General features: G+C 45.5%; 1 protein-coding gene across 1 annotated transcript; it reads left to right on the top strand.

Moving 5' to 3' along the window:
• The first annotated feature begins 5,966 nt into the window (after positions 1-5,966).
• On the top strand, positions 5,967-13,528 carry LOC140476838 (actin, non-muscle 6.2). Its single transcript, XM_072569653.1, has 3 exons — positions 5,967-6,092; positions 6,389-6,537; positions 12,156-13,528. The coding sequence occupies exons 2-3, from the start codon at positions 6,412-6,414 to the stop codon at positions 13,158-13,160; spliced, it is 1,131 nt and encodes a 376-aa protein (XP_072425754.1). The 5' UTR covers positions 5,967-6,092; positions 6,389-6,411; the 3' UTR covers positions 13,161-13,528.
• The last annotated feature ends 317 nt before the right edge of the window (positions 13,529-13,845 follow it).

The raw sequence follows: 13,845 nt of genomic DNA, 5'->3' as shown, positions 1-13,845 counted from the left end.
GGGTACTCTCAATGGGAAGGCGGGACTTTGTCTCCACCAGGACAGTGCAGTGGTCACTCTTACTGACACTGTCATGGACAGATGCTTCTGCAGCCAGCAGATTGGTAAAGATGAGGTCAGGTATGTTTTTCCCTTTTGTTGGTTCCTTCACCACCTGCCGTAGACCTAGTCCAGCAGCGATGTCATTTAGGACCCGACCAGCTCGATCAGTAATGCTGCTGTTGAGCCACTCTTGGTGGTGGGACACTGAAATCCCCCACCTAGAGGACAGTTTGTGTCCTTGCCACCCTCAGTGCTTCCTCTGAGTGATGTTCAACATGGAGGGGTACTGCTTTATCAGCCATAAGAGGACGGTACGTGGTAACCAGAAAGAGGTTTCCTTGCCCATGTTTAACCTGAAACAATGAGACTTCATGGGGTCCAGAGTCGAAGTCAAGGACTCCCAGGGCAACTCCCTCCCGAATGTATACCACTGTGCCACCACCTCTGCTGGGTCTGCACTGCCGGTGGGACGGGACTTATCTGGGGATGGTAAAGGTGGTGTCGGAGGTGTTTTCTAAAAGGTGTAGACTGTCCAATTTGTAATAGTCCCACCACCTCCAGAACTGTTGCCAAAACTCTGACCCTCTCCCTCCCCCACCATTTCCCAAACCACACATTCATCCTGCCTATTGTTTCTGTCTTACTCTGACTAACATGTGACACTGGTAGCAATCCTGAGGTTACTAACTCTGAGCTCCTACTGTTTAACTTGTCTCCTAACTCCCTAAATTCTGCTTGTAGGACCTCGTCCTGTTTTTAACCTATATCATTGGTGCCTATATGCACCATGACAACAGGCTGTTCACCCTCCCCTTGAGAATGTTCTGCAGCCAATCGGAGACATCCCTGACCTGTGCACCTGGGAGGCAACATACCATTCAGGAGTCTCATTTTCAACCACAGAACCACCTATCTGCGCCCATTACAATTGAATCCCCTATGACTATAGCCCTTCCACTCTGTTTCCTGCCCTTCCGTACAGCAGAGCCAGTCATGGTGCCATGAACCTGGCTATTGCTGCCTTCCCCTGGTGAGCCATCTACCCAACAGCCTCCAAAGCGGTACACCTGTTTTGGACGGAGATGACCGCAGGGAACACCTGCACTGCATTCCTGCTCTTTCTTTGCCATTTGGTCACCCATTCCATTTCTCCCTCAGCAATCCTAATCTGCGGTGTGACCAATTCACTAAAAGTGCTATCCATGACCACCTCAGCATCACGGATGCTCCAAAGTGAGTGCATCTGCAGCTCCAGAGCTGTCATGAGGTCTAACAAGAGCTGCAGCTGGACACACTTCCTCCATGTGAAGGAGCCAGGAACATCAGCCGCGTCCCAGAACTTCCATGTTGAGCAAGAGGAGCATAACACTGGTCTGAGATCTCCTGCTATTTTTAATCTTAAACTTAACTTAGTCAAACCATAATATCAAATAATAGATAAGAGAAAAAGAAAATGTTTTACCAATCACACAATAAAAAAGAAATAGAAAACCTTATCGACACCTGAGGTGGAAGGTGGCAGACGCTACATGTCATATCTCGAGTTCAGCCGTTGCCCAAATATATTAGTTCACTCGCCTTCCCAGAGTGCAGTTTGACCACTCCCACTCAGCTCCTCGCTCTCCCTGACTCTTGAGGTAAGTCCTTTTGGGGGGAGGTTTACCTTCCAAGCAGCCCCCGGTCCTTGCTCTCCCCACTTCTGCTGCTGCTGAAAATGGACGAGCTTGTTGAAATAAATTAGATGCTTTAGAAAGTTGATATAAATTAGATGCATAAAGGCTGTTTCTCTGATGAAGAGTCATCTAGACTTGAAACGTTAGCTTGTTCTCTCTCCATGGATACTGCCTGACCCGCTGTGATCTCCAGCATGTTTTGTTTTCAGTACAGGTTTCAGCATCTGTGTTAATTCGCTCCCACGGTTGTTTCCCTTGTGCGAGAATCTAGAACTAGATGGCACAATCTCAGAATAAGAGGTTGGCTATTGAAAACATGTTCAAAGGCTTAACATCCTTGGGGGTTCCTATTGACTAACAACTGAATTGGACCATTACCGCAGCAAGAGGAGTAGGTAAGAAGCTGGTAGTTATGCTGACCACCCAGCCTGTTCATTAACAATAAAGCGTAAGTCAGGAATGTGAAAGGATAATTTCCACTTCCTGGATGAGTGCAACTCCAACTTGATACTATCCAAGACAAAGCAGCCTGCTGGGATTGGCATCCCATTCTATTCACTCTGCATTCTCTCCTTACACCTTCACTCCTTCCACCTAGGACATAGTTTGACAAATGTGTGTATTTTCTACAAAAGACATTGCAGCCACTCACTAAGGCTCCTTCAGCAGCATCTTTGAAACCTGCAACCTGTAGCATTTCAAAGATGAGGACAGCAGGTGAGCAGGGATAATACCAAAAGAATATTTCCCTCCAAGCCACACACAATCTTGACTTGGAAACAGACCGTCACTCCTTCACTGTCACTGCCTCGAGATCCTGCAACATCAGTGTGCACATACCTACTGCAGGAGCTGTGATCAGTCAGGAAGGCAGCTTCCCAGTGTTCTCCATGAATGGGAAGGATTTTTTTTTAATTGAGTTTAATAAGCACCAAACATTGTGATAATATCATGTGGATTTAAGATTAGAGTAAAATAAGACCTTCTGGGTGACAGACCTCCCCATAGTCTTTGTAGTTAGGGCAAGTCTATTCTTATAACTGATAAATGGTTCCAGAAATGCAAAAGAAACTACCTAATTACTTTATAAGCCTCTTATTGCTAAACTGAAAATTGGCATGTAAACAGGAACGAACCGAGGCACTTAGAAATGATGGATGGCAGTACACATTGTGATCATCATCTTCTCGTGGGCAATTAGGGATGGGGGTGGGGTGAATGCTGGTACAGACATTTTAAAAAAATTAATGAGAATATGGAGATGATTCAAAATTAGTTAGTTTTGGTATCAGCGTGTATTAAAGTTGAAATGAGGTACACAGAAGAGTAGGAGAAACAACTTGAAACAAAATGGAATTGGGTGACAGCAGATATGGTCCAAAGTAGATTGGAATGGAAGTTAGTGTAGCAATGTTTCCATCACAAATAATCACAAAGGAAAATGTTCACTGAGATCGAGCTCCAGAAAAGAGGCCTGGATAATCAAAATTCCTGAATATCAGGGATACAGGAAAGATAGGAGGAAAATGATATCAGCAGTTTAAATAATAATGCTTTAAAGATTACAACATAGTGTTTCAGAGCGAGAACCATGAAACAGTGACTAAAGTTCTACCTTTAGCTAATTCTGCCTTCAATGACTTACCAGACTAATGCCATTTACAAGTTCACTGATGACCCCACCATAGTCAGTCAAATCTCAAGATGGCAATGAAACAGACTACATACAGGAGATGGAAGACCTGGAAAAATGGTGCACTGAGAACGACCTAGCTCTCTGTGCCAGTAAAACCAAGGAACTTATTATTGACTTCCAGCGGGATATTACTCATGCCCCCCCTCCACATTAACACCACAGAGATGGAATGAGTGGAGAGTGTCAAGCTCCTGGGAGTGGTCATCCACAACAAGCTTTCTTGGACTCTTCATATGGATGCATTGGTTACAAAGGCCTAACAACATCTCTTCTCCCTCAGGCAGCTGAAGAAATTTGGCATGATGGTAAATACCCTTACCAATTTTTATAGGTGTGCCATCAAGATCATTCTGTCTGGATGTATCACTGCCTGGTGTGGTAACTGTACCATTCAAGATCAGAGCCGGTTGCAGAGAGTGGTGAACTCGGCCCAGATAATCACAAAGGTCAACCTCCCATCTATAGAATCCATCTACCAGGCCCGCTGTCAAGGAAAGGCCGCCAGCATTCTCAAAGATCCATCCCACCCTGGCAATGTTTTTCTACAACCTCTACCATTGGGGAGAAGGTACAGAAGCCTGAACACATGCACCAGCCGGTTTCGAAACAGTTTCTACCCTATTGTTGTTAGAATACTGAATAGACTCTCAAACTCTTAACATTTGCCTAAACCTGTGTTTTTGTTTTTGCTGCTGTTTATCTATTATTTACTATCTATGCGACTTAACTCTGTGACCTGCCTGTATTGCTCACAAGACCAAGCTTTTCACTGTGACTCAGTTCAATTCATTTCAATGTGCGTCGCAACTGACAGGATCCACAGTAAAATGGGCCCATCTGTTCATGGCCAACAGTGACAAGATTATTTGAAAGTCTTCAAGAGAAGAAATCAATGTGAACAAACACATTTACAGGAGACAACAGCTCTCCTGCCAGGAGGTAAAGCTGTTGATAAATAATGTGCTCAGGGACAACAGAAAAACACCAAGCTTGGTTAAAAAAGTAAAAAGGAACAGAAGTAGGCTAATCTTGACAAACTTTGGCAAATGGAAAAGCAATAAAGAAACTGAAGAAACAGGAAAGTTTTCAAATGGGAGTTTGCAAAGATATTTTGTGAGGCACATCAAAGTCAAGGCAAATAAATACAAAGAGATTAGGGAAAAAAGTGATCAGGACCAATGTAGATTCCCCAAAATTGATAATGTTGATATTATCAGTAAAAATCAGAAAGCGGTAGAGATGCTGTATGTTGCCAGTACACTGAGAGGAAGGAGTCACTGGCTGGCCATAACAAGCAAACAAATATTGAGACAAGGACTTACCAAGATGAATGTATCAAAATAACAAAAGAAGGCAATGAAGGGAAAGAGAGGCAAACTTCCGACAATGCTGCACTCCCTCAGCACTGACCCTCTGACAGTGTGGCACTCCCTCAGCACTGACCCTCTGACAGTGCGGCATTCCCTCAGCACTGACCCTCCGACAGTGTGGCATTCCCTCAGCACAGACCTTCCGACAGTGCGGCACTCCCTCAGCACTGACCCTCCGACAGTGCAGCATTCCCTCAGCACTGACCCTCCGACAGTGTGGCATTCCCTCAGCACTGACCCTCCGACAATGAAGCAATCCCTCAACACTGACCTTCCGACAGTGCGGCACTCCCTCAGGACTGACCCTCCGACAATGCAGCACTCACTCAGGGCTGACCCTCTGACAGTGTGGCACTCCCTCAGCACTGACCCTCCGACAGTGTGGCATTCCCTCAGCACAGACCTTCCGACAATGAAGCACTCCCTCAACACTGACCCTCCGACAGTGCAGTACACCCTCAGACTGACCCTCCGACAGTGCTGCACTTCTTCAGCACTGACCCTGCAACAATGTAGCACTCCCTCAACACTGAGCCTCTGACGGTGTGGCACTCCCTCAGCAATCCCTCAGCACTGACCCTCCGACAATGCAGCACTCCCTCAGCACTGACCGTCTGACAATGAAGCACTCCCTCAACACTGAGCCTCTGATGGTGTGGCAATCCCTCAGCACTGATCATCTGACAATGAAGCACTCACTCAGCGCTGACCCTCTGACAGTGCGGCGTTCCCTCAGCACTGACCCTCCAACAGAGAGGCACTCCCTCAGCGCTGACCCTCTGACAGTGTGGCATTCCCTCAGCACTGACCCTCCGATAGTGTGGCATTCCCTCAGCACTGACCCTTCGACAGTGCGGCACTCCCTCAACACTGACCCTTTGACACTGCACCATTCCCTCAGCACTGACCCTCCGACAGTATGGCATTCCCTCAGAACTGACCCTCCGACAATGCGGCACTCCCTCAGCACTGACCCTCCGACAGTGTGGCACTCCCTCAACACTGACCCTTTGACACTGCAGCATTCCCTCAACACTGACCCTCTGACAGTGCAGTACACCCTCTCTCCTATACTACAGGCTATATATATATAAAATGTACAATGCACCAAAGCCCTGGTTGAAAAGTTGAAGGTGGAAGCTCCTGTCTGATAGGCAGCCTGAACTGGACCAGTTCCTCCCCTTGCTGCTCATTGGCTAGCTGCTGAGTGATGAGACTGGGAGGTGCTCAGTACTAATAAAGACAACAGGCAGGCAGAGTAACAGTCTCATTTCCTTCTTGCAGAAGCAGAGAAAGCATTTTGTGTGAGAGGTAGGTGCTGCTTGGAAAATAAGGTGTGGTAGGAGTGAAGGCTTGTCTTTGCTCAGAGGTGTCTAATGGGCTCTCAGTTTTGAATGCTGGGACATTGGTTGGATGGGGGGGGGTCTGTAATTTGTGTTGGGGTTTGTTCTTGTGGGAAAAAAAAGGAAGTTCCAGAAGTTGTAGTGAGGTCTGTTTCAAGTTAGTGAGCTATGTCTCTTCCTGTATTGTGTTAGTGCTTTTTTTAAAAAAATTCCTGTCTTGTGTCTATGTCAATGGGCATCTCCCCTTTTTTTTGTCTCTTTCAGTCACCTCCTGCAGATTCTAAACCATGGCCGAAGATGAAATTGCAGCTCTGGTGGTCGACAATGGGTCTGGAATGTGTAAGGCTGGCTTTGCAGGTGATGATGCTCCCAGGGCTGTGTTTCCCTCCATTGTGGGACGCCCCCGTCACCAGGTGAGCTCTCTGTGGATGGTCTTTCAGTGTCCCTATCCTTTATGGCTGGGTTTTTCTTTCCCCTTTGGGTGTGGAGTCTTTGTTTCTTGTAACTGTAAACTTGTTACGGCTTCCTCTTTTGCTGCACTGTTTGTGGCCTACATTCTCTTTCCTTTGGAGACTGGGGTTTGACTTTAACCCTTGCTAGCTCCTACTCTTGCAGTTTGGGTGTGGCCGTCAGTGTGGGGTTATTCCTGTTTGGGGTTGTATCTCACCCCTTTACTGAGTTGTTCCTGTTGAATCATGATTCGGAGATGCCGGTGTTGGACTGGGGTGTACAAAGTTAAAAATCACACAACACCAGGTTATAGTCTAACAAGTTTAATTGGAAGCACTAGCTTTCAGTGTTGCTCCTTCACCTGAAGGAGTGTTGCTCTGAAAGCTAGTGTGCTTCCAATTAAACTTGTTAGACTATAACCTGGTGTTGTGTGATTTTTAACTGTTGAATCATGATGGTCTTATCTGGTGTCAGTGGGGAAACTGTCAATGCTGAAAGTTAGATTCTACTACTTACATAAAAGGGAACCCTTTTGAGGTCACTTTTTTTTTCTTCCTCCATAAAATGAGGCTGAAATATATACCCATAAAATGGGGGACATTTTGAAATGCAGTTTGATTTGGATATGGTGGTAATAGTAACTGCTGAAGGATAACTTAAATATCTCTCCCAGCTGGCGTTGCAGGAATATTAGAAGTGGGACTGATGGCTTTGCTGTTGGAATGAGTCGTACTGAGTTTTTCTCTCCTTGTGCAGTAACATGCTCCAGTTTTGTAAAACCAACTTTAAGCTAAGGGAACTGAAACCTGAGCCTTGAATTGTGGCCAGGACAGGGTTAAGCCAGGTGTGGGATGATCTAGCTTATACCTAGGCATTCCTTTCCCAGTCTCCTGGAGCAGTGTTTCAGGCAATGTTTGCTCCTCCCTTAGGATTCCTCTTTATTCTGTACAGTTTTAATCTCCCTGGTGTGCTTTAACCTTGTCAGTAAATGGTTCGATGTGCCTGAGAAGCAGTGAGAGGAAGTTACTCAGTTCCTTGAACCACTTCTGATTCAAATTAGGCTGTGGTTTTTGGTTATCTGAAACCTTGCTTTATATGGGTTGATATGCTTGTGTACTGATGTTGATTGGCCTGTTTGAAATTGTGAAGTGCTTCCTCCGTTACCACTTGTATCTACACTTTATTTGGTTTTGTGTTGAGTTTCTCCTGTGTTCTGAAGAATTGCTTCTTGGTACCCTCTGGTCCGGCTCTGTATTTTAACATTTATTGTTCTTTTTTTTTGGGCTTCTCTATCTGGTACTGCTACCCCTTCCCACAGTGGGAAAACTGGAAGTAAGTTGTATCCAGGGCCACCTTATCCCACCACATCCCAGCATGTTTCTGGTATATCGGTGCTTCATCCCCACTGGAGACCCCACAAATCTTCTGTAACTTAAATTCCAGATTACATTTTCAAAAGAAAAGCAGTGAATTATGTAAATTGTTGCTAAGTATTGATATCCACTGTATCCAACCCAAAATATTATTGCTGTAGTTAGAATGCAGCCTATTCTTTCACCAGGACCATGGTGGAACAGAAGGTAGGCCTTTGGAATAGGGGGTTCCAATGCTTGGATCAGTTTGGATGAGGTGGGAGTGGGGATGTGCAGTGCAGTCCAGACAGGTTATAGAGTGTGTTATAGTAACATTTACATACTTTGTCCTGCATGAATGGAACAAGCAAAGAGGGATGGAATTGTGCTGAAGAGCTGGAAGAGCAGCATCAGTCTACTGAACATGAAGATATGGAGCAAGAGGAACATCACCTACAGTATTATAGAGTAGTATCAGGTTATACAAGACAGCTGGGATTTATGGGCGGCACGGTGGCACAGTGGTTAGCACTGCTGCCTCACAGCACCAGAGACCTAGGTTCAATTCCTGCCTCAGGTGACTGACCGTGTGGAGTTTGCACATTCTCCCCGTGTCTGCGTGGGTTTCCTCTGGGTGCTCTGGTTTAACCTAACTCTACAGCAGCTGCAGTTTTCACTATCTCCAAGTTTTTTTTTGATTAGATTAGTGTGGAAACAGGCCCTTTGGCCCAACAAGTCCACACCACCCCACTGAAGCGCAACCTACCCATACCCCTACATTTACCCCTTACCTAACACTACGGGCAATTTAGCATGGCCAATTCACCTGACCTGCACATCTTTGGACTGTGGGAGGAAACCGGAGCACCTGGAGGAAAGTTATTGAGTTGCTAGTCTGTCATAGGCTTTACTGTTGAATTCAGTTGGTTTGAGAGCCCAATAGCTTTCCAGATACACCAATGCAGTCAACACTAAAGAATAAAGTTATCATAATCCTAGAGGACTGCTCTCTTAGAGAAAGATGACTGGTGGCTTAACCTGAGGGTCACGATGCCTCTGAAGGAGGGGGTGGGGGGTGGAGGCTGAGAGAAAGTCCTTCATTCAAGCACAGCAGAGAAACATGTTGGTATTGCTCTGTATGAAAACTGAGCTAACCAACCCCACCACTATCGAAGTGGTGAGTTTGATGAAAAGGATTGCTGTCATGGATTGAATGTGTTTTGAGAATCTCAAAACATCATGAGTCTAAGTAGAGTGGTTTGTTTTCTTGATTAAGTAAAGCCACAAGAAGCAGACATTTGTGAACATTCCCATTGGCACAAATAACGAAAGATGATTGGTGTTTGCTAACAAAATTCCTCCAGGTTCAGGACTTCAAGGCAATGACAGGTTATGTTAGCATGCTTTTTGTCCTGTTCCTGCTTCAGTGTACCAACCAAGCTGTTTGCAAGCTGGAGGAGTAATACCTAGTCCCTTTACAGACTGACTCCATAGAGTTATACAAAACATGACCTCTGTTCTCCAATCTTATTCACCCAATCTTTTTTGATTTTGATCTCTGTATAGAGGACTCATACCTATTGTATATCACTTTCACTCCGTTAGCATGCCTGTCTCTCTTTGTTTTATTCTGGGTGTCATCAAATATGTTTCTTCTCCTCTTCTTTCGTTAGCATCCCCCACTCTGGTCATAACTTTTTTTAAAAAACAAAGCACCATTCCAGCTGCCTCCATTTGTGCTGAGTCATGTCCGTCTTGAAACTTTAGCTGTGTTCCTCTTGCCACAGATGCTGCCAGACCTTCTGAGTTTCTCCAACATTGTGTTCCCCACCCAGTCTGGAGCAATGGGAGAAGGATGCAGTTGGGTTTAGATTTTCTCCAAACAACTTTGTTTGGATAATGTTGTGTGGCCATAGTTGACGCAGATCCAACAGGAGCACTTTAAAAAGGAATTGCCTGTACTGAAATGGAAAATTTGAATATTACAGGGAAGCACTAGGTGTGGGAGAAACTATTTCTTTCAAGGAGTTGATATTCTCCTTGTGCACTGAGAATCTACTGGACCTTTTAAAGCAAGGTTAAAGATCACAGCACTGATTTGTTTCTCTAAAGTGCTGGGTAGGGGATGATTAGGTGAAATTTGGCAATAATGCATAAAGAGCACAGAAGGTTTTAATAACAGGAGCAGTGAAAATGCAGTGTGTCATGGCTCTTCCAGTGGAAGGAGAGGCTCTACACCACTCCCAGTCACAACATAAACTTTTGTGGAAGTGATTCTGTTTGACTAATCTCTGCTCTGGAGCTGGGTTGGGGAAATATTGTGGATGAGGCTCATTGATATATGTTCACTTTGCCTCAAATTTGTTCCAGGAGAAAGTGAGGACAGCAGATGCTTGAGATCAGTGTGGTGCTGGAAAAGCACAGCAGGGGCAGGCAGCATCCAAGGAACAGGAGAATCGACGTTTCAGGCATAAGCCCTTATGCCTGAAATGTCAATTCTCCTGCTCCTTGGATGCTGCCTGACCTCCTGTGCTTTTCCAGCAATACATTTTCAGATCTGATCTCCAGCATCTGCCATCCTCCCTTTTTTTTCTCTCTGCTTCATCAGAGGCAGGAGTGTCTTATTTCAGCATAAGTCCTTCAGGATTATTGGGGGTGGGGGGTGTAAGGTTATGGGGCTGAGATAATAGCAGTGGGGAAGGTAGCTTAGAAGATAAGTTGATGCAGGTGTGGGGTGATAAGGTGGAGCAGATAGGTGGGAGAAGTTCCAGAGGGTTGGATCTGGGATAAAGTAGTGGAGGAGAGATGGGGAAACTGGTGAAATAGATCTACTGCAATGTGGCTGGAGGGTCCCACAACAGAATAGGTGTTCTTCCTTCAGGCATTGGGTAGCTAGGATTTGTCAGTGGAGGTGACCCAGGACTTTCATGTCCTTGGGAGTTGAAGTGGTTGGCAGTAGGGTTGTTGGGTGCATGTGTTCTGGAGATGTTATTTCAAATGCTCCACATCTCAGATGCACCCAAAACCTCACTCCCTGTGCTCCCCCTCCATTACACAAAGACATCAAAGTCTGAAGCCATCTCCACTGACAAATCCTTGCTACCCAATGCCTGGAGGAAGAACACCTCATCGTCTGCCTTGGGACTCTCCAACGACATTGCATCAATATCCCTCTCACCAGCTTCCTCATCTGTTTTCCTGCCAGCCCCCTCCCCCCTCCCCTGCAACCTTATCCCAGATCCAACCCTCCAACTCAGCACTGTCCTCGTGAATTTCTCCTACCTGTCCACTCCACCCTCACTCTGACCTATCACCATTACTCCTCACTTGCACTGACTTGTTTCCTTCCAAGCTACCATTCTCCCCAACCACCTTTCTCCCCCCCCCCTCCCCTCCAGTAGTTGGGGGAGGGATGGTGGTGCTGGGGGTACATTCCTGATAAAGGGCTTCCGTCCAAAATGTCATCGCTCCTCTCAGATGCTGCCTAATGTCTCTTTCCACTCAGCAAATAGTTCCAGTCCCATTGACTTTTTCTGTTATTCTGATGTGAGCTTTGTGTCAGCATTGGGTTATTGTAGCAATCTTCCCAACCTGTTGGATAGGGTGGATTTTTTTGTTTTTGAGACCCTTACAGCAACTGAGATTCACATTAATGCTGCTTGTAGACTCCATTCACAACATATGATTGACCCATTTGAACTATATGTCCAAGTTCATTTTTAAAATTGACTAACCCAGTCCTCCTAGTGAAGATATAGGGACACTCTTCCTCAGTCCCTGCTTCACGCATTAGCATTGAATCAACTCTATATTTTGTCACCAGAGTTTGAATGTCCAATGTAAACACTTATCTAGAGCTTATATATACTCCACTCTCTTGCTGATATCACTATCTCTATTGCTGAACCTTTCATTAAAGGGATGGAGTAAAGATCATGAGGATATAATTGTGGAAAGAAGACAAATGTAAGTTTCTGATATCAAAATCCTAAAATGCCTATAGTGAGATGTAGCCTTGGACTGTAAAACACATTCTCTATACCCTAATGAAGTGATCAACAACTCGAAAGCCTGTCAGGATCAGTTATAGGTCTGTGAGCAGGCTCAACTGTTAGCACTGAAGAACACATAATTATGCTGCTGTATTCCTCAACAGGAGATTTCCGATTGGCTTGTAGTTCAACCTTATTTGAATTCATTGTGAACTCATCCTCTGTTTCTTGTTCTAGGGGGTGATGGTTGGAATGGGTCAGAAAGACAGTTATGTTGGAGATGAAGCCCAGAGCAAGAGGGGCATTCTGACCCTGAAGTACCCAATTGAACATGGTATTGTGACCAACTGGGATGACATGGAGAAGATCTGGCACCACACCTTCTACAACGAATTGCGAGTGGCCCCAGAGGAACATCCTGTTCTCCTCACAGAGGCACCCCTCAACCCCAAAGCCAACAGGGAGAAGATGACCCAGATCATGTTTGAGACCTTCAACACACCAGCCATGTACGTTGCCATTCAAGCCGTGCTGTCCTTGTACGCCTCCGGGCGTACGACTGGCATTGTGCTAGATTCTGGTGACGGCGTGTCCCACACCGTGCCCATCTACGAAGGGTACGCCTTGCCTCATGCCATCCTGAGATTGGACTTGGCTGGCCGGGATCTCACTGATTACATGATGAAGATCCTGACCGAACGTGGGTATTCCTTCACGACCACAGCCGAGAGGGAGATTGTGCGTGACATCAAGGAGAAACTTGCTTACGTGGCCCTGGACTTTGAAGCTGAGATGCAGACAGCCAGCACCTCCTCATCCTTGGAAAAAAGTTACGAGCTGCCTGATGGTCAGGTCATCACCATCGGCAACGAGCGCTTCAGGTGCCCAGAAACCTTGTTCCAGCCCTCCTTCATTGGTATGGAGTCAGCTGGCATCCACGAGACCACTTATAATAGTATAATGAAATGTGATGTAGATATCAGGAAGGATCTGTATGCTAACATTGTCCTGTCTGGTGGAACCACCATGTTCCCAGGTATTGCTGATCGGATGCAGAAGGAAATCACAGCCTTGGCTCCGAGCACAATGAAGATTAAGATCATAGCTCCCCCAGAGAGGAAGTATTCAGTATGGATCGGAGGTTCCATCTTGGCTTCTCTCTCCACCTTCCAGCAAATGTGGATCAGTAAGCAGGAGTATGATGAGTCTGGGCCATCCATTGTCCATCGCAAGTGCTTCTAACTTCTAGGGTGTCTGTCACTGTCCAAAGCTTTGTCTTTTTGAAAGCAACCATCAGTGTTTTTTCACAGCTCTGCCTTTGCCCATCCTGATAATGCATTCTGCCCAGTTCCTTCTGCTTTCTCTTCCATTCCTCTGCACTTGTGCAGATTCCGCTTTAGACCACTTTATCGATGGGTAATGGACACAGTGCTAATGTGAGCTGTGAAATGGGTCCAATTGCCAGTGAAGATTGACATTTTTCCCAAGCAGCTTCACTTTGCCTGCCTGCTCATGTACTTGAAGGATATCTCCATGTGAAGCTGAAGGTTTGCTTTGAATTTTTCATTGTAACATGTAAACATTCTGAAATAAATGATTGTTCAGATTTCTTTTTGGCTGATGTTTAGTTGTCATATGTCATACTTTTTAAAAGTATAGAGACCTGAATGTAGCAACTTCCATTAAACCCTTTTAAGGATATTGTAAGTCACCACTTTAAATGTCAATTTAAACATTTAAATCACTAAATGAATTTTGGAGGGACTTGTGTGAGGGAAGTGAAGTCAGTAATTATGCTGGCTGACAGCTAATTTCGACATCCTTCTAGTTTTTGGGTGAAAGGTTGTGGGTTCACTTCCAGGATTTGAACACTGATTTGTCCTCCTATTCGGCTGTAGGGTTGGATGTAGTTATCAGGATGGGATCA

This window comes from Chiloscyllium punctatum, chromosome 5 (genome assembly GCF_047496795.1).
Source record: "Chiloscyllium punctatum isolate Juve2018m chromosome 5, sChiPun1.3, whole genome shotgun sequence".
Lineage (NCBI taxonomy): Eukaryota > Metazoa > Chordata > Chondrichthyes > Orectolobiformes > Hemiscylliidae > Chiloscyllium > Chiloscyllium punctatum.
The sequence above is the reverse complement of the archived record's forward strand: the minus strand, read 5'-3'. Positions and strand labels throughout refer to the sequence as shown.

Coding starts and splice junctions, on each gene's coding strand:
- LOC140476838 (XM_072569653.1), top strand. CDS start 6,412: ATGGCCGAAGATGAAATTGCAGCTCTGGTGGTCGACAATGGGTCTGGA. Junction 6,538..12,155: donor TGGGACGCCCCCGTCACCAG/GTGAGCTCTCTG, acceptor TTCTTGTTCTAG/GGGGTGATGGTTGGAATGGG.